The sequence below is a fragment of the Lissotriton helveticus genome, chromosome 11, assembly GCF_964261635.1.
Source record: "Lissotriton helveticus chromosome 11, aLisHel1.1, whole genome shotgun sequence".
Classification (NCBI taxonomy): Eukaryota; Metazoa; Chordata; class Amphibia; order Caudata; family Salamandridae; genus Lissotriton; species Lissotriton helveticus.
The window spans coordinates 466,879,683-466,907,538 of record NC_136072.1 but is presented as its reverse complement, the minus strand read 5'-3'; the positions used below and the strand labels follow the sequence as shown (position 1 = coordinate 466,907,538).

General features: G+C 45.4%; 1 protein-coding gene across 6 annotated transcripts in view; it reads right to left on the bottom strand.

Annotated features, from left to right (window-relative positions):
* DGKD (diacylglycerol kinase delta) overlaps window positions 1-27,856 on the bottom strand; it is a 977,235-nt gene that overhangs the window by 382,854 nt on the left and 566,525 nt on the right. For all 6 annotated transcript variants that reach the window (XM_078666032.1, XM_078666033.1, XM_078666031.1 and 3 more), the window contains one exon: window positions 113-271. In XM_078666032.1, the coding sequence (XP_078522158.1) occupies window positions 113-271 (159 nt within the window). The remainder of the gene's footprint in view (window positions 1-112; window positions 272-27,856) is intronic.

Here is a 27,856-nt window from a genome sequence, read left to right as displayed (position 1 = left end):
TTTGGAGACAGCAGGCCAAGCGTCCATTTTAGAGAATATCCCTTTGTTTCAACATGGGTAGAAATAGTGGAAGGATGAGACAACGTCTCATGAAAGTGCCCAGGGTGCTTACCTTTTCGGTAATTCCTCCCTTTGAAACATTCTGTGGTGGTATTATAGGGTGAATGCAGGTGCACCTGATCCTCACTCATCGGATTCTTTCCATGCTCTGAGGAGTATTCAAGGAGAAGGCCATCTTGTTCCTGGGTCTGAGCATTCTGCTCATCAACCGCTGAAAGGACAGGCAAGAGAAATTCCTGAGCACTGTATGCCCAGCAAGTAACAAAGCTCTTATATTTTTTTCCATTGAGTCAAGCACATAGTAACTGAGCAACAGCTTTAAATATTTTCATTACTGCAATCATCATAACAGAACAGCTTTACTACAACAATCTCATTAGGCAAACCATGTCACTACAGCTTCCCAACAACAATCTCATTAGGCACAAATCAAATAAAATCAGGTGTTTGTTAAGCGGGACTACTCACCTGTAAGGGTCTCAAGGCGTTGGGGGTGTGGGTGGGTGGGAGGGATTCGCAGGTTCAAGTCCATCATGAAGTGGGTCCGTCAAAGAGCCAGGTTTCTTGCGAAGATGGGGAGCGATGTTATCTGTCTAAGGTGGAGCGGAAGGTCGTTCCAGGCACTGGCCGCGCGGAAGGAGAAGGATTGGCCTCCCGATAAGGTCTTTCTGATGCGGGGGACCACGGCGTAGGAGAGCTGGGCTGATCGTAGGGTCCTTTGGGGTGCGTGGAATTTGAGTCGGCTGTTCAGGTATGCTGGTCCGGTGTCGTGGAGGGCCTTGTGAGCGTGGGTTAGCATCTTGAAGGTGACTCTAGCTTCGATGGGGAGCCAGTGAAATGTGTGCAGGTGCCGGGAGATGTGGCAGTGGCTTGGCAAGTTGAGGACCAGTCTTGCAGCGGCGTTTTGGATGTTCTGTAGCTTGCGGGTGAGGTTTTTGTTTATTCCAGCATACAGTCCGTTGCGGTTTGTCGTGCGCTGCAGGTGAACAGGGTGTGAGTGACGGTCTTTCTGTGTTCGAGGGGGATCCATTTGAAGGTCCTACGTAGGAGGCGGAGGGTGTGGACGAGACAGAGTTGATCTGGCGGTCCATTTTGAATTCCGAGTCCAAGATGATTCCCAGGTTGCTTGCGTGGTCTGTGGGCGTGGGTGGGCTTCCGAGGGCGGGGGCCACCAGGTGTCGTTCCAGACATCTGGGCTTGGGCCCATGATGAGTACTTCCGTTTTGTTTGTGTTTGGTTGTAGGCAGCTGTTTTTCATCCATTTGGCGACAGCTTTCATGCATTCTCGAAAGTTGTGTATGGCGGTGTTGGGTTCAATGTATAGGAAGAGGATGAGTAGGGTGTTGTCTGCGTATGACACAATGTTGAGTCCGTAGGTTCTGACGATGGTGGCGAGCGGAGCCATGTAGACGTTGAAGAGCGTAGGGCTGAGGTAGGGCTAAGGGAGGACGCCTGGGGGACTCCGCAGGTGGTAGGTGTAGGGTCTGAGAGGAAAGGGGGGAGTCTGACTCGCTGCGTTCTGCTGGAGAGGAAGGAGCGGATCCAGTCAAGGGCCTTGTTTTGGATCCCTGCGTCGTGGAGTCTGTGTATTAGGGTGCGGTGAGAGACTGTGTCGAACGCCGCTGAGAGGTCGAGGAGGATGAGGGCTGCTGTTTCTCCTTTGTCCAGTAAGGTACGGGTGTCGTCTGTTGCAGCAAGGAGGGTGGTTTCCGTACTTTGTTTTTTTCTGAAGCTGGATTGGGAGGAGTCGAGGATGTTGTGCCCTTCGATGAATGTGGCGAGTTGGCTGTTGATGGCTTTCTCAATGACTTTCGCTGGGAACGGGAGCTGGGAGATGGGTCTGTAGTTTTTGAGGTCGGTTTGGTCCGCCGAGGGTTTCTTCAGGAGAGGGTTGATCTCGGCGTGTTTCCAGTCATCAGGGAACAAGGCGGTTGCCAGGGAGCGGTTGATGGTGTGTCAGAGCATGGGTGCGATGGTGTCAGCAGCTCTGTTGAAAATGTGGTGGGAGCAGGGGTCCGTGGGTGCCCCAGAGTGGATTGACTTCATTGTTTTCAGTGCGTCTTTGTTGGTGAGGGCTGTCCAGTTGTCGATCACTGGTGTCGGGGTGGTTGCTGAGGGTTCATTGTGTTGGTTGTCTTCGTCGAAGTTGTTGTAGATGCTCTTGATTTTGTGGAGGAAAAAGGTGCTTAGTTTGTCGCAGAGGTCTTGTGAGGGAGGGATGTCGGTGGACTCGCTGGTGGGTTGGGCTAACTCCTTGATGTTGAAGAGTTCTTTGTTGTTGTGTGCATAAGCGGAGATTCTGTCTTCAATCGTTTTTTTCCTAGTTTTTTAGGTCTCGCCTACGCAGCGCGCATGCGTTGCATAGGAAAGACCTGTAGCCATTGATTGCCTTTTTCAGGCTAAAACGTGCACGCGTTCCATTGCCTTCAATGGCAATGCGTGCACGTACGGTGATTCCCTTGCGGGAGCGAGATTTGGCAACATATGTTTGTAATTACCTTACAAACACATGGTGCTCCTGGCTCGCTCCCGTAAGGGAATCGCGCAGGCCCCCTCCTCTCTCCCTCTCCCCTGCTGCCAGCGTGAGGCACGCATGCTTGTTTTTATTGCTGTAAAACGGCATGGACTGTGCAGTAATAAAGCACATCGTAAATACCTACAATATTCTTAAGCGATGTTCCTTTAATTATATTTCTCAATGTGCAGCAGCTGTATGTTTGTATGACCGCTTCTCTCGGCTGTGTGCACCACTGAGGGTTGTGAACTATGCAAATGATCGTGGTAGGCATGGCATCGTATTTAATGCCGGATGTACTGCGAGCAAGCCATACACAAGGAAGAAGAGCACTCTTGAAATGGCAGCTAACAATTACTCCATTTAATTAGAATTATGGCAAAGGCTGCTGCAGAATCACTCAGAGGTGTTTGGTAGCTGGTAGGGTGGCTCAGTGAGTCAAATGATCGCTGCTAACGTACACTTGGTGAGCAGATCCTGAGTTTGAATACCAGTAAGGCTGATTTAGACTCCATCCTTGCAGGAGCAGTAAAGTGAGTACCACAGATAGTGTAGTAGCCACAGGTGTTCACAGTGCACAGACTGAATCAATTGACTACTGCAAATCTGGTCTGGAGAGCAGTCTAACATGATCAGTGGGCCTAAGGTAACCAGGAAATGCAGATTGTTAGACGTTACGGATCTTGTACAAGAGAAGCTTTGCTGGCAAGAATACTACAGGTGAGACCCAGTGTTCTTTTCGAATGGTCAGGCCATCCTGTTCTCCAACTACTGTAAAGAATAAAGCAGGACATTTAAGCGCTGCCAGGAGCATCTGTTTTCTTTTTTATATATGCATGCATTAAATTGTCTTCAGCTCCTGTAATCTAGGTTCAAACTTAATAGTACTAGTGAACATACAAATTGAACAACACCTACATAAAACAGAGAACTGAGTAACGAAAACGGAAAGCCTCAGATTAGTGGGAGTGAATCGGGTAGCAGAAGACAACAGAAAGCTAACAGTGAAGAGCAGAGCAGTGCGACAGTGAAAGATGCAAGAGGAGGGGCAGTGAAAGGAATAGTGATAATGGAAGCGAAGAACAAGAACATTGTGAACAAAACTTCTTTGCGTGATTATTGATTTGTAAGGTATTTCTTTTTTTAACACTTCTGACCAAAATCAGTCTGTAACAGGAGTACTGCCCAGGACGCAAGGCTAAGTGCATGTCTAACTCCTTGAAACTTCAGATGTTTCCTTACAGAGTAGCTCTACCCCGCTCTGCATGTCTTGAAGCTTAGTTACGTGATACTGTTTTGGGATAGCAATCCGAACGTTTAATAGTTGCGGTCTATCCATACCAGGCACCTCCAAACAGACATGTAGGTTGCATTGTATTGGAGTCAGTAAGTTCCTTTGGAGGAACCAGAGACTCCCACCAGCGAGGAGGAGTTACTTGTACTCCTTTCACACTTTGAAAGCACATATGTCTGCCCAAATGGTTTCCTTTAAGATCCAGGCTCTTTAAACTTTCGAGTCTTACACAGCCAAACTGATGAGTGGAGATGGAGGCAGCGAAGCATATTGCATGCCCTATTATGCCGATATGTAGCAGCCAGTGTCCACGACAATATGGTGACGTCCTTCCTGAAACCACTAATCCCCAATAACCAACCATGTGAACTTATGAATCCCAGCACTACCGTATCCTGGCGGTAACATCTGTCTGATCTTCTCACAATCCATCTTATGAGTCTGGGAGAGTCACAACAATACAGCATGTAATTCTAAAAGATTGTTCCCCTTCCAAGCCAAAAAGTGGTGAATGGTCACTATGGATAGCCACCTCTTGTATATACAGAGCCTTTGAACCATGCAGTGACTTTCCGAGGGGATGGGGACCCTTTAGACCTTGCAGTTAAACCTATAAGTACTGACTCTTGGTATTCTTTTAGAACTTTAGGATCCTGGTCTGTTCGCAAGTAAGTTGGAGTACTCTTGAACATGTGTATCCTCTGACCAGAAAAACACCACCTCCCCTTTCATCGTCTCGCTTATGTGAAAGTCCCATTGGATGCCGAATATGACCTTTCGTCCTATCGAGATTTCATGCTAAGCTTCCAAGGTGCTGTTTTGGTGTAGTGCCAAGTACTAGTGTATTACAAAAAATTGCTGATGCGCTCCAATAAGCGCACGCACCTGAACATATTGATCAAGTTCTGGTGGTTACTAAAATTGGTTGACATACAGTGTCAACCAACGCTCCTAGCCATCTATTACGATTTAAATTTGGTCTGACGTATTTAGGGATAGTATTTTAAGTAATTAGCGCTCGTATTTTTGAATTTTTATCTGTTTTGACAGGAGTTCTTGTGCTCTGTTCTGTTTTTATAGTGGTGCTGCCACCAGCGGTGGAGAGAAAGATAATGAGGACTTGGACCCGAACTGGAAACCTCCAAAACAGGATCTTATCAAGAAGCTCATAGTACAAATCAAATACTACCTCTCACGATGAGAACCTTGTGAAGAATGCTTTCCTGCTAAAGCATGTCAGGCGGAACAAGATGGACTATGTCGGTATTAAATTGCTTACATCTTTCAAAAAGGTTTGTTTCTGCTTCATATTTTTCACTTTTGTCTGCTATGGGTGTGTCTAGTGAGCTTTAACATTTCCAGATATTTGTACGCATTGTGTGCCTCGATTTAAACCTGGTTCAGCGTTGATCTCTAGGAATCGCACATTAGAAAAATGCATTGAAGAAACCTTCTTCATGAAGTTGGCCGCCTCACTCCAAAACTGTTATGCAACATAGTGGTTGCTTTCTTCGCTGCTCCCCTTCAGTGTTTCGGGACTGTGTGTGAGAGGTCTTCTACTCTGGCAAAAGGCAAGAGCTTCAGCAGTAAATCCATTTGCACACCTAGTTGTACACCTAAAATGATAAACCCGCATCACTGAAATCATTCGGGCTTCAGAACTGCCCTAAGATGTTATGTCAGTAATCTAATGGTTTCAGAAACACTTCACGGTGGTTGCGTTTATTAAATAATTAAGGACTGTCTTGTTAAAAGTCACTCAACTTTCTTTTGGACCTTGAAAGTACGGAATCACGAGGGCCAAGGGGCAAGAGTGTAGTAGTAGTTGGCTTGCTTTACTATACAAAATACCAGAAGCCCAAATGCTATAGAATTTGTTTGGTACATTTTGTGCAACGCTTCCAACAGGCTAATACCTTGCGTTTTTTTAAACGCACTACTTAAAAAACAAGCATTGGCGTAGCCAGTAGGTCTCGCCTTTGGGACCTTATAAGTGTTTAGCTATGCAACAGTTAATGTTGTTGCTGTAAGGATATGTGCTGCATAACTACATACTTATAAGGTCTCAAAAGTGAGACCTATTGGCTATGCTGATGCTTGTCTGATGAGTTGGTGGTGGGCGTTGGAGGCGGCTCTGAAGTTGTTGTGAGCTTCTGTGGATTTGGTAGTCCTTCAGGCCTTTTCGAGGCGGCGGCAAGTGCGTCTGGACTCTCAAAGTTCGGTGGTAAACCATCTAGCTTTCTTGGCGTGGGTGTTGTTTTTCTTGAGGGGGGCTATGGTGTTGGCGCTGTTAGAGATCCATCTGTGCAGGTTTCAGGCTGCGGTATTCTTAGTAGTTTCTGAATTTATGTTAACCATATTAGGGTGCGGTCCTGAAACGCAATTTCAAAACACCCCGAATTATGCCCAAGTGGGTGTTAGAGAGGAGATGTATTAGCCTTTGGTTAATACTTCTGTCTCTCTATAACCAAATCATTGTGCATTTTAATCGTATAATTATGGTCTTAAATGCAAAGCAAGCATAGAACCTCTTTGCCAATTTCAAGGCTGCAGTTCATGGATCCTGCCCCAGTGGGCTTACGAAGAACCAAATTCATCATTAATTGTCTGTTTTTCCTTAAAGTGCACGTGCCCCCTACATAGAAACATAATTTATACAACTACAAACCCACTAGTTAAAAGTTAAAAACATAGAAAATACTGGGAAGCTACATAAATGCAATAACATTTTAATTATAAATGAGTATGGAAATCTTCTTCCATATTGAGACCATCCGGAAATTTTGTATTCAACTCAATGATAAAACTTGATTCCAACTGTCTCAATTTTCTTTCACGATTACCACCTTGTGAATTCAGTGGGACAGCAGGAACTACAAAATATGTTAGTCCTTGTGTATTTTTACTGTGGTATTGGTCAAAATGCCACGCTACAAGGTACGTTTTGTCAGCATTTGCTATTGCCCTCAGATGTTGCAATACTTTTTTATGAACTGGCAAGATTGTGCTGCCCTCGTACCTCAGGCCACAAGGGCACTGGAGCACGTAGACAGCAAAATCTGTTTTGCAGGAGAATTGGCCCTCGATTTTCTTTTCTCTAGTGGACACATAAGAGCTATATTCTTATCATGGGAGCATGCCTTACATTTTGCACAGTTTATAAAACCGTCACCCCGCTTGAGCCACATTGATACACTTGTTTTTTATTTATTCGAGGATATTGTGTTTTAACAAGAGATTGCTTAAAAGATTTGGCATACCTAAACGTTATCTGGGGTCTTCTTTGTACCAGAATAACCAATACTGAATCATTCTTAATCAGGTGGCAGTGTTTACATAGGATTCTTCTTAATTTATCATGTTTGTTGCTGTATGTAGTCACTATCTTACACTGGTTATTCTGTGTCTTTTTTCTGCTTTTGCTTGGATCTTTATTGAAACAATTATAGGAGCACAGAGGGATACTGGAGCGGGTCGCCCTCCACTCAAATTCAACAAAACAATAAAGACCCACTCCCTCGGCGTACGACCAAATCAGTGACTAAAGAGGGGTGTTCCAAACGTCCTGCTCCCTACAACTCTCTTACCAATACTGTAAGAGACACTATGCACTGTTCTCCGCCAACGTATAAAAACCTGTTCTCTCGGGCAACACACCAGAACCCACACTTAAGGTGTACCCGAATTCCGGGAATTACCACTGCATCCACACCCAACGTTGGACACTGCTCTTGTTAGAGCAAAAAATGTGAAAGACGCAAGTGACACCTCACGGAAACACCACCGTTGGGGTAACTGGTATCAAATTTCCAGACAGGCCCCTGTCTCATCATCGGTTGTCACATGCGTCTTAAAGAAAAATAAGATGAAAGGAAAGGAGTGTCCAAAACAACCAACATATATAGTGACAAACTAGTGAAGGCGCAGAAATATCTGCTAGTGACCAACACATATAAACAAAGTGAAAATAAAGTAACAAAGTGCATAAAAACACACACCCAATAATCCGTCCCTTACCCAACTTTATTCATAGGGCGGAGATGGTGTGCTTGTATAAAAAGGCTGGTAGTTAATCATGTCTACCACAACCTACTGCCAGTGCCGACATGTTTCACTGCTATGTTATATTAAAGCAGTTTCTTCAGGGCTGCACTCTGGGAATGTCACTTCACTGTTTTGGACACTAGTTCTGTAGTGTGCAAGGGGCAGCCAGGCCATTCATACCGGCCGCTCCTGTGTCTTTAGGGGCAATAAACACTTCTCCCGTAAGTCTGTACCTTATTGCTCCAGTATAGAATCGTGCCGTGCTCGGAAGGCGCCTTTCCTCAGCCGTCGGCTCTATACTGGAGCAATAAGGTACAGACTTACGGGAGAAGTGTTTATTGCCCCTAAAGACACAGGAGCGGCCGGTATGAATGGCCTGGCTGCCCCTTGCACACTACAGAACTAGTGTCCAAAACAGTGAAGTGACATTCCCAGAGTGCAGCCCTGAAGAAACTGCTTTAATATAACATAGCAGTGAAACATGTCGGCACTGGCAGTAGGTTGTGGTAGACATGATTAACTACCAGCCTTTTTATACAAGCACACCATCTCCGCCCTATGAATAAAGTTGGGTAAGGGACGGATTATTGGGTGTGTGTTTTTATGCACTTTGTTACTTTATTTTCACTTTGTTTGTATGTGTTGGTCACTAGCAGATATTTCTGCGCCTTCACTAGTTTGTCACTATATATGTTGGTTGTTTTGGACACTCCTTTCCTTTCATCTTATTTTTCTTTAAGACGCATGTGACAACCGATGATGAGACAGGGGCCTGTCTGGAAATTTGATACCAGTTACCCCAACGGTGGTGTTTCCGTGAGGTGTCACTTGCGTCTTTCACATTTTTTGCTCTAACAAGAGCAGTGTCCAACGTTGGGTGTGGATGCAGTGGTAATTCCCGGAATTCGGGTACACCTTAAGTGTGGGTTCTGGTGTGTTGCCCGAGAGAACAGGTTTTTATACGTTGGCGGAGAACAGTGCATAGTGTCTCTTACAATATTGGTAAGAGAGTTGTAGGGAGCAGGACGTTTGGAACCCCCTCTTTAGTCACTGATTTGGTCGTACGCCGAGGGAGTGGGTCTTTATTGTTTTGTTGGATCTTTATTGAACAAGACATCTTCTCGTTCTTTGTTTGTATTTATACAAGGCTGATTTTATTGTCTGAGGCATAGCCTCTGGCCAAAAAGCAGGATTAGAGACATTTTAGTTATTGCTTATCTTCACCTTCATTACTACAGTTTCTTATGGTTCGTAAGCACTCACCATAAGGAATGCTTCTTACCAGATTCTTTGGGTGAAAACTCGTCGCATGAAGCAACGTATTGCTCGCTGTTGGTTTGTGAAACAATTTAGTTTCTAACTTGCCATTTCTAATACACACAATTAGATCCAAGAAGTTAACACTCATTGCACACACAGTGCTAGTGAACCGTAGATTTAAGTTGTTCACTTGTAACTATTTTATAAAATAATTTACAGTCTTTTCTAGCTCATTCCATACGATGAACAGGTCATCTATGAAACGTCTCCAGTGCATGATATGTTCATGCCATTCATTAATCCTGGAACTGTTTTTGGATCACCTGCTCCTCCCACCACCCCATGTGCAAATTAGCATAGCTGAGGGCGAAGCAGGTGCCCATTGCAGTTCCACACACCTGATGGAACAGTTCTTCATTAAATAGGTAAAAATTGTTTTTAAGACATGTGGAAGTCATTGACATAATCATTTGTGTAAGGGCCCATAATTTCAGAGGATGGTTTCCTAGGTAGTATTTAACCGCATTCAGGCCATCTGAGTGTCTAATACTGGTGTACAAGGTGGTCACATCAATTGTCACCAGTAGGTAGTCGGGTTCCCAGGGGAGATCGTACAATTTTCTTTATAAAGTCCCCCATGTCCTGTATATACAATGCAAGATTTTGTACGTAGGGACTTAAAAAAGAATCAACATACATTGATGTATTTTCTAGTGCACACCCGATTGCCGAAATTATAGGGCGACCTGGGGGATTGGTTGGAACTTTGTGCACTTTTGGAATTAAATATAACACTGGATTGTTAATTTGCAAAAACAAATATTCCTCACGATTAATTAAACATTGATTGCGGCATTCCAATCATTGTAAATTGTACATATGATGACTCTCAAGCATGACTTCAGCCTTCACCTTAATGTACTTTAAACGGTTATTCAGTTGTTTGTAGGCTTCACTCAAATATTGTTGTTTACCCCACATCACTACATTACCACCTTTATCAGCACTACGGACAATGCAGTTATCATCTGTAGACAATTTATTAACCAATGTATGATAATCTTTCTCCGTTTTTGACAACACTCTGTGACTATCATTCACACTTTGGTACAGTTTCTTAAGTTCACTGACCACCAGTTCTTTGTAAGTATCCACATTGTCTTTTTGCGACATTGGGGTGAACTTCGAGGCTGGTCTAAACATAGTGAGGGTATCACCAAAAATGTCAATTCCTTCCTCTTCAACGATTAGTGTGACTGCAAATTGAGATTCACCGGCATTCTGCACATCATTCATCATTGTTTACCCTTCTAGTTGTCTTAATTCCAGTTTTAAATTCACGTCATCTACGATGAGGTTGTCTGACTGTACTTCAGTGGTTCTCTGAGCACCCGAATCTTTAATTTTTTCTTTGACTGCAAAATATTTCTTTAGTTTCAATTATCTAATAAACTTAAAAATGTCATTTTGAGTCGCCACATAGTCCAGATCTGTTGTAGGACAAAATGATAAGCCTAGTTGTAGTGTGCTTGTTTCTCTTTCTGTTAGCACTACATTGGTTAAGTTAATTACTGCTGTTTTATTGTCTTCTTCTATTTCTTGGTTTGCTTGCTCTTCAATCCTTCTTCTACACCAGTATTGCTTTGCCCCCTTCCGCCTCTGTTTCCTCTGCCTCTACCTCTTGGAGGCTTTACATTTGCTGTTGGTACTCTCGGGTGGAGATTGAAACATCTCTCCTCGTGTAAAAAACAAAATTCATCAATTACAGAGGGTACCGGGGCTCCTCTAACTCCACTGGCTCCATCTTCAGGTTCAGTATCCAGCTCAGAGCTTTAAATACTGATGGCTACTGACTGCTCGTGTGTCAGTCTACTTAGGCCACTCATTTTCTGGCGTTGAAGATTTTCAAACTTTTTCGCGAATGTAAAAAACCACCCCTGGTCGTAATTGATCTTGTCTCGCAAAAATGTCTGCGCCTTTCTTTCCTTTATGTACTCCTCTAACTCCTGAGGCGTTCCTTCATCTCGATTTAAAACTTATTGTTTCTTGATCTGCCTCTTTTTCTAGCATGGACGGTATTTGTTCAATCTCCTCTAGAATTTTCTGGTGATCACTGTCTTCATTGCTTCTTTTCTGCCCATTCTCTGAGCATATTGGGGTTGGGGGTCTTCATATGTTGGTGCCACCAAGCTCCTCAAACGCCTCGGAACGCGCTTCACTTCTAAGTACCTCTGTACTTAGAAGTGAAGTGCACTTTCAATTTGGTTAAATTCAAATGGCAACAGTCATTGATCTTCCAAAGTGGGCCTCTCGTGTTGCATTGTGGATATCAATGTGGCAGGAGGGAGGAGCATTTAGACTGAGTAAGTGGAACATCAAGCATTTTGCTGCTACAAGTGATCAATGACTGTTGCCATTTGAATTTAACCGAATTGAAAGTGCACCAAGGAACTGAGCTGTGTATTAACATCTGCCAGACTTAAGAGGAACTTTTCTCGATAAAAACATTTATTCGCAATGAATGGTGCACTGTGGGGAACGTAGGCAATCAGGGATCATGTAACCTACACGGTATAAAACAGCAGCACAGGAACACTGAGGAGATACTTCCTGTCCATGATCAAGGCCGAAGCAGTGCCAAAACTAGTTGGACATTAGGAAACGCTGTGCTGTTCACAGAATAAAAGTCTTCTGTCTTCCGAAGTGGGCCTCTCGTATTGCTTTGTGGAGATATATATATATATATATATATATATATATTATTTTTTTATTTCCCCCCCCCCCCACAAAGTGATCCTGATTTCCAGTGCATTTCTTGCAGCGGGTGCTCTGCGTAATGGCAGGAGCCTGGCTCCGAAATTCCAATTTACAAATACATTGATGCGGCACTCTGAAAGAGATATTTCAAATTGTGTTTATTTGCACAACTCAACCAACGCGTTTCAGCCCTCTCACTGCCTTGCTCACAGTCAGTGAGTCCTTTCTTTATCGCACTATTTATACACCCATGTGGCCATAAAGTTGCATTATGGGTATTGTAGTGCGTATAAAAATGTATATTACAATATTTACATGAATGGAATGATTTGTACCGTTATTTACAAGACAATTAATTTATAGCAATGTGCTGATATAGTATCAGGCCACATAATTAACATTCTTTTGGAGCCATATTCAATTATATATGGTACTTTGTTTCTTTGTATAGTACATAATTAATCATTGAATACTGACGGCAAATAAGCGAAAAGGAGGGAGGAAAGGAAAAAAGGAGGAAGGGAGATGGATGGGAAGGGGGGACGTGAGGGAAAGAAAGGGAGAGGTTTTTTGAGAACTAGGGAGTTTTTATCACAAGGAAGGACTAGTTCCTTGCTGTATTGTGAAATTACTGTGGTCAAGTTATTGAGTATATATTCTAAGTTTACGATCAGTATTATTGTGTTACAGTTTAGCCTAAATTATTAAATATATATTCTAAGTTTACGATCAGGGCTTTTATGTTACAGTTTAGCCTAAATAAAATCTGGAGGGGAGTGAAGAAGAGAGGAAAAGGAAAAGGGAAGGGGAAGGGGAAGGGAAAGGATTAAGAAAGGAAAGAAAAGAGAAAACGGAAAACCTTGTGGGGCCGATTATGATTGCGGATAATCCACATCCTCCGGGCCGGCGGAATCCACCGCCGGCCCGGAGGATGCGGATTATCCGCTGCGGACTAGAAAAAGACCCCCCGCCAGATTAGGATGGCTGGGGGACCTTTTTTCCGTCCGCCGCTTTTCCGCCGCGGTCGCCTTCCGACCGCTGGGGAAAAGCACTAACATGGCTGGCGGTGTCATGCATGAATTTTTACTCTAGGTGTACAGACAGTTCTTCATCATTGTTCAAGTCTCTCGGGGTCTTTGATTTAAGTTTAATAATGTAGCAGGACTCCAGCTGACGCATTTCTTTGGTCTATTTCCGCCACGTACATCTGGCATGATTGTATCAATTCCATAGTAACACATTGGCCGCCAGTCTCCATTTTGGTTTAGATACAGAGAGGTCGGTGGTAGTGTCCCCCTTAAAAACAAGAAGAAACGTCCGCACATATAGTAATAAGTCTCAAGTTTCCAAAATTATATGTGAATTTTATGAGCTTTTCATGGATATTTCACCAGCCAATTCTGGATGCTTATACAGCCTGATAAAAAATAAATAAAAGCCAAGCTGACGTCGGATTAGCTAGGGAAGAGTACAAGCACATACAGATGACCTCAAGGAAGGTGTGGGAGGAGGCGAGCTGGGCAGAAATGTTGGCAGCCACCAAAGCGAAGGATACTGTAGGGTTTTGGAGGTTGGTTGCCAATGGGAGCCATGTAGGGAGATTTGTGAAAGACATATACCTCGATGAATCCACGTGGGTGAACCACTTCACGACTCTGTATCAAAAATTTGACAGTGTCATAGACAAGTGTAGTGAAAAAGCACCATGGGCCCCACCCCTGATTGAGTGTCTAGACTTCTCTATTGAAGAAACAGAGATGGCAATTAGTGCATTGAAAAGTGGCAAAGCGCTAGGTCTGGACAAAATACCCGGGGATTTATATAAGCACGATACAAAGGTCTGGGCACCCTATATAAACTATTTATTTAACATTTTGTCTAGTAACTGCGACTTCCCAGATAGTTGGCGGGGAGCCGAGATTGTTTTAATTTTTAAAAAGGGTAATCGGTCTGAACCCTCAAATTACCGACCGATCAGTTTAATGGACATCTTGCAGAAATTATACTCAAGGCATCTACTAACCCGTATAAATGATTGGTTGGAAGGGAAGACGGTACTTACAAAATTCCAAGCTGGGTTCAGGAGTAAGGTCAGCACTACTGATCAGGTTTTTAGGTTCTGCTGCCTTTACTGGAAATACGTTCACATCAGAAAAGGGCACTTATATGTCGCTTTCGTAGACCTGACTATGGACAGAGAGGGGTCCCGGACATAAAGGAACAATTTATATAAAGTGAAAAAGGATTTAAAGAAGTTGAGAAAGGAAAACAAATGAAGGAGCAGTGTTTTTATTCACACAGCAACTAATTCAACCTTTTTATGGTTATATCATTCATAGAAAAATGTATACTTCATCACAATACTTTGTGCCCACATAGCAAAAAAAAGGGGGGGGGGGAAGTGACGTGAGGAATTCAGTGAACTTGGAGTGAAATTAGAAAAAATATATACAAGCATTTATATACACCATCGGTCAGTGATCATATACATATCCATAAATTGATCTCCCTAATTCGGAGTCACATAAAATGCACTAGTCACTGTATAGTTACACAAAACCAAAAATATATACTCCTAATTGGCTATGCAAATCCTGATTAATATTTAGGAGTTGGTAAACGTAGAGGAAAACAGTCAACGTTTCGACCCTGAGCAAATGTAGGGTAGTTAGTCCCTTACGAGGCGGGTCTTCATCAGGACAGGGGGGCGGTGGGCATGCCTCCTTATTGGAGAGAGACTGATTGAACTAACATCGAGTCCATCAGGCGTACATCATGTTGTTTCTAACTCCCAAAGATCTGTGTTGAATCCGATTTTTTCGTATCATCCAATAACTTGGGTCTGCAATTAAATCTGAAGACAGGCAAGGTACCGAGGCAATGATGGTTAGCGACTCGTGTACCAGGAAGTCAGAGCCAGCGTGGAGAACGAGGCAATGAATGTCCGCGGCTCGTGTAACCAGGAAGTCAGGAGCCGCGGACATTCATTGCCTCGTTCTCCACGCCGGTCTTCAAAATTATTTGTAGACTCGAATAATTGAAAGATACGACTAAATCGGATGTGACTTAGATTCCTTTACCCCTGGCTCTGACTTCCTGGTACACGAGTCGCTAACCATCATTGCCTCGGTACCTTGCCTGTCTTCAGATTTAATTGCAGACCCAAGTTATTGGATGATACGAAAAAATCGGATTCGACACAGATCTTTGGGAGTTAGAAACAACATGATGTACGCCTGATGGACTCGATGTTAGTTCAATCAGTCTCTCTCCAATAAGGAGGCATGCCCACCGCTCCCCTGTGCTGATGAAGACCCGCCTCGTAAGGGACTAACTACCCTACATTTGCTCAGGGTCGAAACGTTGACTGTTTTCCTCTACGTTTACCAACTCCTAAATATTAATCAGGATTTGCATAGCCAATTAGGAGTATATATTTTTGGTTTTGTGTAACTATACAGTGACTAGTGCATTTTATGTGACTCCGAATTAGGGAGATCAATTTATGGATATGTATATGATCACTGACCGATGGTGTATATAAATGCTTGTATATATTTTTTCTAATTTCACTCCAAGTTCACTGAATTCCTCACGTCACTCCCTCCCCCCCTTTTTTGCTATGTGGGCACAAAGTATTGTGATGAAGTATAAATTTTTCTATGAATGATATAACCATAAAAAGGTTGAATTAGTTGCTGTGTGAATAAAAACACTTCTCCTTCATTTGTTTTCCTTTCTCAACTTCTTTAAATCCTTTTTCACTTTATATAAATTGTTCCTTTATGTCCGGGACCCCTCTCTGTCCATACTAATTGTATACCAAGGTCCCAGTGACTTAGTTTGGGTTTAACCCTGTTCTTTACAGTATTCGTAGACCTGAGAGCGGCATTTGATTTAGTGCCTCAAGACCTCCTTTGGAGGTCCCTCGAAGAGGCTGGGATGCCAGGATGCATTTTGGCTCAAATAATCGAGTTGCACGCCAGGAATTTCGCCAATGTGAGATGGGGTCCCAGTGGCGAATTGACCCATAATATACCAATTGAACGTGGCGTCCGCCAAGGTTGCGTCCTGGCCCCCACGTTATTTTCCCTTTTCGTGAACGATATTCCTGCACACCTGGAGGGCTGTATGAATGATTCTCCCAAACTTAATGGAGAAAGGGTGCCTGCGTTACTTTTCGCGGATGATACCATCCTAATTTCGCAAACCAAGAAAGGTCTCCAGGCACTACTTAACTCCTTTAGTGAATATTGTGATAAGAAGGGGTTGGAAATCAATGTAAATAAAACAAAGTGCATGGCCTTAAACCCCTGTAGACCGGATAAAGGGTGCTTAGTACTAGATGGCCAAAAATTGGAAACAGTTAATCACTTTTCTTACCTGGGGGTTGCTATAGACTCTAAATTTACATGGAAACCCCAAATCGAAAAAAGTAAGGTGATTTTTGCCCAAAATATTAAACCGATTCTTAGTAAGCATAACACAAGTACAAGTAAAGCAGTGACACCTGTTGTGGAGCTCTTTAAGTTCAAAGTCCAATCAGCAGCACTCTGCGGAGCTGAGATTTGGGGGCCATCGGCTAAGGATACCTTTGCCATCATGGATAATAAATTCATTCCAAGTATTGTAAGGGCCCCTACAAGTACTCCTTTAGTGCCTCTCCAATTGGACTTGAACTTTAAGAGGACAGACCACTATTCCATCCTTAGGCCCTTAATATTCTGGGTAAGACTTTGGCTGACACCAGAACTGGCTGATTATAGGAAGGGTCTACAAGAAATAATGGGCTTAGATTTACTGAATTCCATTATTTGGCTTAAACATATTAAAATATGGTTTTTCAAATTAGGCCTTTCACAGTTTTGGGAGTATCCCGAAAGGCTACCTTATAATTCAAAAATCACGGTGAAAAAGGTTTTCTGGTCTTTCATAAATAATCAACTAATCAATGGGACTAGATGTGGGACCCTAGTGAAAAATGTTGTAACTTTTAAGGATGAACCTCTTTTCGAGGTGTTCCTTGATGAAGTAGAACCCCCACTAGCAAAGACCTTATTTATGAAGTTTAGATATGGTAAGCTTATGACTAATTCTACAATGGCATATTGGTCTAGAAAAAATAAAGACGAAACTCATGTGGCAAGTGAAAATTGTATAATGTGTGAGGGAAACTACAAAGAGGATGAGGTTCACATTTTGTTTTTCTGTCAAGCAATCCAATCCAATCCAATCAGGTCATTTGTAGAGCGCACTACTCACCCGTAGGGTCTCAAGGCGCTGGGAGGGGGGGGGGGGTGCCGCTACTGCTCGAACAGCCAAGTCTTGAGCTTCTTCCTGAAGGAGAGGTGGTCTTGGGTCAGGCGCAGCTTGGTCGGAAGTGAGTTCCAGGTCTTGGCGGCCAGGTAGGAGAAGGATCTTCCTCCTGTTGTCGCTCTTCGGATGCGGGGGACGGCGGCGAGGGCGTGGTTGGTTGATCTGAGGAGGCGCTTGGGAGTGTAGAAGTTGATCCGGTTGTTGAGGTAGCTCGGGCCTTGGTCGTGTAGGGCTTTGTGCGCGTGGGTGAGGAGCCGGAAGGTGATTCTCTTGTTGACCGGGAGCCAGTGCAGATCTCTCAGGTGTCCGGAGATGTGGCTGCGACGGGGGATGTCGAGGATGAGTCTCGCCGAGGCGTTCTGGATCCGCTGGAGTCTCTTCTGGAGTTTGGCGGTGGTTCCGGCGTAGAGGGCGTTGCCGTAGTCCAGTCGGCTGGTGACGAGGGCCTGGGTGACCGTCTTCCTCGTCTCGGTGGGGATCCACCGGAAGATCTTACGTAGCATGCGCAGGATGTTGAAGCATGACGAGGAGACGGCGTTGACTTGTCTGGTCATGGAGAGGGAGGAGTCCAGTATGAAGCCCAGGTTGCGTGCGTGGTCCGTCGGTTTGGGTGCGGTGCCCAGGGCGGGGGGCCACCAGGAGTCGTCCCAGGCGGAGGGCGTGGAGCCCAGGATGAGGACCTCCGTCTTGTCTGAGTTCAGTTTCAGGCGGCTGGTCGTCATCCATTCGGCTACGTCTCTCATCCCTTCGTGCAGGTTGGCTCTGGCGGTGTCGGGGTCGTTGGTCAGGGAGAGGATCAGCTGGGTGTCGTCGGCGTAGGAGATGATGTTCAGGTTGTGTTTGCGTACGATGGCCGCGAGGGGGCTCATGTAGACGTTGAAGAGGGTGGGGCTCAGTGAGGATCCTTGAGGGACGCCGCAGATGACTTTGGTGGCCTCTGACTTGTACGGTGGTAGGCGGACTCTTTGTGTTCTTCCGTCGAGGAAGGAGGTGATCCATTCCAGTGCCTTCTCCTGGATTCCGATGTTGCTGAGGCGCTGTACTAGGGTGCGGTGGCAGACCGTGTCGAAAGCCGCGGAGAGGTCCAGGAGGATGAGGGCCGCTGTTTCTCCGTTGTCCATCAGGGTTCGAAGGTCGTCGGTGGCGGCGATGAGGGCGGTCTCGGTGCTGTGGTTCGCTCGGAAGCCGGACTGTGAGGGGTCGAGGGATCCATTCGTCTCGAGGAAGGCGGCCAGCTGTTTGTTGACGGTCTTCTCGATGACTTTGGCCGGGAACGGGAGGAGCGAGATGGGACGGTAGTTCTTGAGGTCGGTGGGGTTTGCTGTAGGTTTCTTGAGGAGAGCGCTGAGTTCGGCGTGCTTCCAGCTCTCAGGGAAGGTGGCGGAGTCGAAGGAGGTGTTGATGATGTCCCGCAGGTGGGGTGCGAGGACAGCGTCGGCCTTGTTGAAGATGTGGTGAGGGCAGGGGTCAGTCGGAGATCCGGAATGGATGGAGTTCATGGTGCGGATGGTGTCTTCGGTGCTGATCGGGGTCCAGGTGCGGAGGGTGGTGGTGGGTGGCGTCGTTGCGGTTGTGGCTTGCGTTGGTTGGTTGTTGAAGCTGTTGTGTATGTCCGTGATCTTGTTGTGGAAGTAGGACGCGAGGGAGTTGCAGAGGTCTTGCGATGGGGTGATGTCGTTGTTTCCGGCGCTGGGGTTGGAGAGCTCTTTCACGATGTTGAAGAGTTCCTTGCAGTTGTGTGCGTTGTTGTCCAGCCGGTCCTTGTATGCATTTTTCTTGGTGGCGCGGATCAGTTGGTGGTGTTTCCGGGTGGCGAGCTTGAGGGTGGTCATGTTGTCCGTGGTTGGCTCCCTTCTCCAGACTTTCTCGAGGGCTCGACAGTTCTTCTTGGAGCTCTTGAGTTCGTCGGTGAACCATGGTGTTTTTCTGCTGCAGGATCTGCTGGGTGGGGTTCTCAGAGGGGCGAGTTCGTCCGCGCAGTCGTTGATCCATTTCGTGAGGTTGTCGGCGGCCTGGCTGGGGTTCGCTGAGTTGGCGGGAGGGTGCTGGCTCAGGGAAGCGGCGAGCTGGTCGGCTGTGATCTTGTTCCAGCTTCTTCGAGCAACCTGTTGCTGGAGGTGGTGGATCGTCGTTCTTCTGAAGGTGAAGTGGACGCAGCTGTGGTCCGTCCAGTGGAGTCCTGTTGCGTGGCTGAAGGTGACGTCTTTGCTGGATGAGAAGACGGCGTCGAGAGTGTGTCCGGCGAGGTGGGTGGGGGTGGTCACCAGTTGCTTGAGTCCGAGGTTGTCGAGGTTGTCTAGCAGGGTGATGGTGTTGCGGTCGTTGTTGTTCTCCAGGTGGAAGTTGAGGTCCCCCAGGAGGATGTAGTCGGCGGAGGGGAGAGCGTGCGGGCTGACGAAGTCGGCGATGTCCTCGCTGAATCGTGTGCGTGGTCCCGGGGGTCGGTAGATCAGGGTGCCTCTGAGGGTGGTCTTCGGGTTGGTGTGGATCTGGAAGTGCAGGTGTTCGGCGGTGGTGAGGGTGTCATCGGTGTTGGTAGTGATGCGGATGGTGTCTCTGTGGATGATGGCGATGCCTCCTCCGGTCTGGTTGTCTCGGTCCCTCCGGACGATCTTGTAGCCTTCTGGGATGGCGATGGCGATGTCTGGGGCTGAGGAGGCGTTCATCCAGGTCTCGGTGATGAAGGCAACGTCGGGGGCGGTGGTGTCGAGCAGGTTCCAGAGTTCTACGGCGTGTCTGTGGACGGAGCGGGTGTTGAGCAGGATACACTTGAGGTGGGTGCTGCTGGAGTTCGGCTTGGCGGGTGCAGGGAAGGTCCGGATGCAGGTGAACTTGCAGGCGTTGCAGCTGAAAGGTCCGTGGGTGTGCTTCGGGGCGGCTCGGTGACATCCTGGGATGTGGCCGGTGTTGAGTGCGATGAGGTCGGCGGCGCCGTAGGTTCGTCGGGTCGGCTTCCGTCGGTGGGGGCCAGGGGTCCTGGCGCTGGTCGCGATCCGGTCGCGGACGGGCTTACCTTTGGCGCGCCTTCGGCGCACAATCGGCGCGCCCGCTGCGCGTGACCGCTGCGCGTTCGCACGGTCGCCATTTAAGGCGAAGTGCGCGGGTGGGCGGAGCAGCTGGGAGGCGGGAGCGGGGAGGGTTACAGAAGGCAAAAAGGGGCGTGGCTAAGCGGCGGTGGCGGGAAGGGAGGGCGGGGGGCGTCGAGGAAGACGGTAGTCGGACAATCAGGAAGGAGGGCAACACGGACGAGAAAGCAATCAAGAAAACAGGCACAAATGCACGCAAAAACGGGGAGAAACAAGGAAAAACAAGTCAACACAGACAAGCACAAATCACTGTAAAAACAATACAAAAAACCACTCGCAGCGGCGGGAGCCGGCAACGAGGCAGCAGCGAGGCAGAGGCGGCTGGGGGCACACGCAGCAGCTGGTGGCCGTGCGGCGCGGGGGTGTCCCACAAGTGGGTCACACTCACCTGCGTCGCACGGTCGCCATTTAAGGCCAAGTGCGCGGGTGGGCGGAGCAGCTGGGAGGCGGGAGCGGGGAGGGTTACAGAAGGCAAAAAGGGGCGTGGCTAAGCGGCGGTGGCGGGAAGGGAGGGCGGGGGGCGTCGAGGAAGACGGTAGTCGGACAATCAGGAAGGAGGGCAACACGGACGAGAAAGCAATCAAGAAAACAGGCACAAATGCACGCAAAAACGGGGAGAAACAAGGAAAAACAAGTCAACACAGACAAGCACAAATCACTGTAAAAACAATACAAAAAACCACTCGCAGCGGCGGGAGCCGGCAACGAGGCAGCAGCGAGGCAGAGGCGGCTGGGGGCACACGCAGCAGCTGGTGGCCGTGCGGCGCGGGGGTGTCCCACAAGTGGGTCACACTCACCTGCGTCGCACGGTCGCCATTTAAGGCCAAGTGCGCGGGTGGGCGGAGCAGCTGGGAGGCGGGAGCGGGGAGGGTTACAGAAGGCAAAAAGGGGCGTGGCTAAGCGGCGGTGGCGGGAAGGGAGGGCGGGGGGCGTCGAGGAAGACGGTAGTCGGACAATCAGGAAGGAGGGCAACACGGACGAGAAAGCAATCAAGAAAACAGGCACAAATGCACGCAAAAACGGGGAGAAACAAGGAAAAACAAGTCAACACAGACAAGCACAAATCACTGTAAAAACAATACAAAAAACCACTCGCAGCGGCGGGAGCCGGCAACGAGGCAGCAGCGAGGCAGAGGCGGCTGGGGGCACACGCAGCAGCTGGTGGCCGTGCGGCGCGGGGGTGTCCCACAAGTGGGTCACACTCACCTGCGTCGCACGGTCGCCATTTAAGGCCAAGTGCGCGGGTGGGCGGAGCAGCTGGGAGGCGGGAGCGGGGAGGGTTACAGAAGGCAAAAAGGGGCGTGGCTAAGCGGCGGTGGCGGGAAGGGAGGGCGGGGGGCGTCGAGGAAGACGGTAGTCGGACAATCAGGAAGGAGGGCAACACGGACGAGAAAGCAATCAAGAAAACAGGCACAAATGCACGCAAAAACAGGGAGAAACAAGGAAAAACAAGTCAACACAGACAAGCACAAATCACTGTAAAAACAATACAAAAAACCACTCGCAGCGGCGGGAGCCGGCAACGAGGCAGCAGCGAGGCAGAGGCGGCTGGGGGCACACGCAGCAGCTGGTGGCCGTGCGGCGCGGGGGTGTCCCACAAGCATACTCCAAAGCGAGAAAAAAGTGGATTAAACCCTTGTGTAACCATTTGGGTATTAGGTCAGGCAATTTGGCATATAGAATAATTAAATCTGACACTTCCCAAATCATTGTCTTTAGTGCTAGTAGATTCCTACACTCTGTTTACATTGCCCGTAGGAAAAAAGGTCTAAAACTGTAACGATAAAGGTAGCAACATGAATTTTATAAGATTTAGTGGTAGTACACTCAACCATGCAGGCATGTGTTTGTTTTTTATTATTTTTATATCGTGTTTAAATGATTGTGTACCAGTAAGATTGGTATGTTTTTACTTATTTATGTATGTATTTTGTGCAATCTTTAATGGCAAAATCTTGCCGAAATAAAGAATTGAATTGAATATATCACAACATACTGGCACAAAATACACAACATCATGCGCAAGGTATTGGGGGTTCTTTTGTTGCCAGAGGAAAGGAGGTTCCTCCTTAACATATGGGAGCCCACAGATCTAAATTCAGCACAGGCGCAGTGGGCTACACTGGGTTTCAGTTAGCGAAAAGAAACATCGCCCAGTTATGGGGTGCTGAGCAGCCACCCACCCTGGAAGTATGGGAAAATAACTTGGACTGGTGCATGTTCAGGGAAAAAACTGTATACCTCGCAAGGGGTCGCCCTCGTAAATGGTCGTTGGCATGGGGACCATGGAATCAGTGCCGGGGAGAGATATGTGCACCACCCAGAACTGCTGTATTTGATGTGCCCCCTTCCCCGTGAAATTCTTCATCGTTTGTACACTTGGACTTCCTGTGCCCCTTTTGTGTTCTCTATGCTATGACAATACCTCTGTAATGTGATTTTTGCTGATGCTAATTTAATTAAAAGAATTGTTGAAAAAAAAAAAGGTTCTTTAGGTCTTGTACTTGATTTATACCGATGATAGGTTCTGATGTTTGGGCAAGACAGTTCATTTCTACTGGTGTGGTCACATACATTTTTTGTTTTTCGACTGGCATGTACTTTAGCAAGTTTCAACTTCCGTATATATTTGTACAGGTCTATTCTCACTTGTGTCCTGTCATGTAAATATTGTAATATACATTTTTATACGCACTACAATACCCATAATGCCACATTATGGTCACATGGGTGTATAAAGAGTGCGATAAAGAATGGACTCACTGACCGTGAGCAAGGCCATGAGAGGGCTAGAACGCGTTGGTTGAGTTGTGCAAATAAACGCAATTCGAAATATCTCTTCCGGAGTGCCGCATGAATGGTTTTGTAATATATATATATTGTGCCATTTTTTATACTATATTTATACCTATTTATTAATATATCTTTTTTTTGCATATATTTATATTCACTCTAATTTTATATCTCCCTTTTAGCACTATTTATACTGTCATGATGAATTTTAGAAGGTTATATATATGAATTTAACAATTTTATCCCTAGGGATCTGGAATATTTTATTGTTATAAATATTGATACACTTCTTTAATCATGAAGTTTGCCCCTTATATAATGCTTCTATTTTGTACATGGTTTGCACAGTTTTGTGCACTTTGGAAATTAATAAATAAATATATATATATATATATATATATATATATATATATATATATATATATATATATATATATATATATATATATTATTACCTACTGGCGGTCGCCAGTAGGTAGTTATAGTTAGGACCTAGTTTCCATAGGAAATCCGCAACATTCTATTGGGAATAACTTTGGCGCCAGTTGAGGAATTTGCTTGTAATTTTCCAAAATTTTGGCCAGCTCCGCTGCGCTCCTTCCCTGAAAGTCTCGGGTAGATTCGTCCAGCGGGGGCCGAGAAAAAAGGGGGGTCCCAAAACGTGTTTTCCCCATGTTAATTTCCATAGGACCTTTAGACACGGCTACAGCCCGAACCGCTGAACGGAATTACACCAAACTTGGCAAAATGGTAGAGTCTGGTACGCAGATCACGCTTTTGGTTAAATAGTGTAAATCCCTTCAGTAGTTCCTGAGAAAATTAAAGTTGAAATCAATTATATATCTATAAGCGCGCACCGTGCGCGCACCCTGCTGTGCACGAGCTTCATGCTGATTGGCTGCCACTGTCTGTCAACACTCCAAAACAGAAATGGATGGCAGCCATCTTGTGCCTCAGTAGACTGAGGCACAAGAAAGCAGAAAAAAAAGTGTAGAACTCAAAAAGGGGGCAGGGTAGAAGCACCCTGACCCCCTAGGCCTGCTCAGGGGGTCCCTGATGTCACTGACTATGTCATGAGTGATGTAATATGTGACGTCATTAGCAGTGCTTTGCGGGCGCGCCAGTTATAATGAGTACAACTAACTATAACGTGGGAATTTCAATGGTTTTGTATGAGTAAATTGTCCAGCTAACTATAACTGATATAAAACCTATGTTTTTTTCAATGAATATAGATATATATATATATATATATCTATATATATATATATATATATATTAATTCTATTTGATCCAAGGTCAGGGCTTCCGGGTGCTCTGAGGTGGTGCACGCGAGGCGCGGCAGGGCCAGGCCGCGTGTAAATTATTCCGTTTGTCTCTTCACAGAGACGCTTTTCCTCGTGCACTCCCGTTGCTGGTTTATGGAAGAATAAACAGAATATCGACTAAATACGAGTGTGGTATTATTGCTAATCACACGGGAGTGCACGAGGAAAAACGTCTCTGTAAAGAGACAAACGGAATAATTTACACGCGGCCTGGTCCTGCCGCGCCTCGCGTGCACCACCTCAGAGCACCCGGAAGCCCTGACCTTGGATCAAATAGAATTAATCTCAAAAGAGGCTCGGGTGAACGCCGACCATAGGATTGACATACGAACGAGTGCCACGGAGAGAGCTGAGGGTAACTTGCCGGCGCAGGCAGGAAACGGGAGACGGCGGTTCCGGAGGGAGCGGGTTTCACCGGAGTACCCTGTTGCCGGTAAGCGACTTCGGCAGGCTTCTCCTGCATTTATAATGTGTATGCAAAATGAATAAGCATCTGCTGTCGGTTGGTCTTAAACACATGTCACGGACTTTGTAAAATTACGAGTAAAAAGACAAACTCGAGGAACTGCATTCCTGAATGATTGAAGTTGAATCAGAAACCGGAGTTGGTTTCAGTGGTGACATATATAAGCCGTGTGAGGAGAGAAAAAATATATTACAAAATAAACATTGTTTTTTGAATAAGCGTCAAAACAAAGGAAAACGACATACAATAAAAACCAGCACACCATGGATAAAAGGGAGGCATCACGAAACACTTTAATTCAAACCTGCTTTGAAGAGGAAACTGATGCCATAAGAGAACCAGGAGGGGCCCGCAAATCAGATGTTAAAACTAAACTACGCACTTGGGAAAAACTATCAAAAAAGGAAATAAACAAATGGTGGGAAGTAGCAGCCCTGAAAAAATACCTGGATGTTAAACGGGTACCGCGTGGCCTACGCATTAGTCTAATGCCCAGCCACCAGGATACAAGCAATAAATTATTAACTGAATGGGGAGAATTCATCCTAAAATCATCTTTGGGACTAATGGAAATTTTAATCAAACATATTGAGATTGCATTGGATCGAATCTCAAAACAACTCAGAGAGATGGAAAAAGAACTGGCCACAATAGATTTAAATCCAGAAATGAAAAAATGTAACAATGATTTGGAACAATACATTGAGAAACATGAGGAAAGTGTACGAATGAGAAAACAAACAAAGTTCCAACGAGACAAAGAAGATTACGAGGATGGTCGCATCTTCACTTATGCCAGAAAGTATGAGAGATTCAGACAAAATGAACCCGGAAATCTAGGCAGTATGTCCTCTATATCCTCCATCGCCTCAACGGAACCAAGCGTCAGTGGTGGGGAAGAAGAACAAAGAGAAGCCAGAGCAAGGAATTCTTTTTTAGAGGAGATGAAATTGGCTTTAAACCAAAAGACTTGGGAAAAAACAATGGGCCCTCCAAGAAGTCAAAATCAAAGAGGGAGGGGGAGAGGAAGGGGAAGAGGAAACACACCTCAAAACAAACCCGAAGAGGCCAACGCAAATACGGCACAAAGTTCTGGCGCAGACCGCGTAGGAACAATGACACGCAACATGAGAAAAAAGTGGAATCGTTAAATACATATCAAGACATCATACCAACAAATCAAGAATCAGAAGAAATGGCATCACTACAGGAAGATCAAAATATCACTAATGACGACCAGGAATTACAAGTAATCAATCTATCATCAAAAAACTTAAGCGAATTGGAACTGCAGGTTCTCAAACGAGGTATGAACTTTTGCCCAACGAGTGGGATGAACCTAGCTGAGACACGAATAGATCTCTACAAATTTGTACGGAAAATAAAACTAGCAAAATTATTTATTGACAAACCTGATATGGCCAATTATAGAAGGACCATCGCTCAACCAACTGTTCAAATACCAATGCAAGATGCTGAACATTTTGTCAATCTCATGGAATTAAGCCAAACCCCACAACAAGGGGGTGGAGATGTACAGGCATATTGTATTCAATTGGGAGCAGGATTATCCAAAATGAAACCTCAATCTAGATTTTATCCACGACTTCCACCCGGAAACAAAATAGATTTTTTCCAAGAATGCGTTGTAAAGGATCTTCACCAGTTGAAAACTCCACAAAACAAAGACAACCTAACAAAACAAGAACGCCAAGTATTAAACCTGCTACAACAAGATGATACCATCGAAATTAAAATGGCAGACAAAGGCGGCAATGTAGTTGTTCTAGATAAGGAGGCATATATGCGTGAAGCTCATTCTCAATTACAAAACAAAGAATACTATGAAAAATTGAAAACCAATCCCTTACCAAAAATGAAAGAAGATTTAGACAATAAATTGGCGAAGTGGTTCAAACAAAAACTAATTGACAGCGATGAATATAAATATCTGCAAACGACACATCCTAAAATGGCCACAATATATTTTCTTCCCAAAATTCATAAACATCCAACTAGACCACCAGGGAGACCAATAATCTCTGCAAAAGGAGCCCTGCTGGAACCCATTGCAAACTACATAGAGGTGTTCTTGTTACCATATGTCAAAGATCTAGCTTCATACATAAAAGATACAGGAGACATGTTGAGACAATTACAGAATACTCCTTGGCAATCATCATACAAGTTGATCACAATGGACGTTGTGTCGCTATACTCCAACATTCAAAATAAAATTGGCTTAGATGCATGTAAAACGTTCTTAATGGACAGGAGTATACAATTGACAGACCACACTAATATGCTTATGGACATGATTTCAATGTGCCTGGAACAGAACATATTTCTATTTGGACAAGAGCTATATCGTCAAGCTAAAAGCACAGCGATGGGCTTTTCTTTCAGTCCATCATATGCCTGCCTCACAATGGGAATATGGGAAAAATCATGGGCATCTAGATCAGAAAATGATGGAGCAGTATCTAAAACCGTGGCATGGCTAAGATACATAGATGATTTGTTGTTAATTTGGGACGGAACTAATCAAGAATTTGAAAATATTTTGAAATCCTCAACAATTCCAATTTTGGCCTTAAATTCACATATACAATCAGTGAATCAAGGATAGTATTTCTAGATACCGAAATTTTTGTGAAAGATAATGTGCTGCACACCACATTACATCGGAAAAGCACAGCAACAAATGCAGTATTACATGCTCAAAGCTTTCACCAACAGAGTCTAATCCACAATATCCCTTACGGAGAATTCCTTCGGATAAAAAGAATTTGCTCAAATGATGAAGATTGGCAAATTCACAAGAACTTAGCAACCAAGAGATTTGAAAAACGCAAGTACAATCCTGCAAGCATTCAAACAGCGTTGAAACGCTCCTCTAACATTAAAAGAATTGATTTATTGAAAGAAAAACAATCA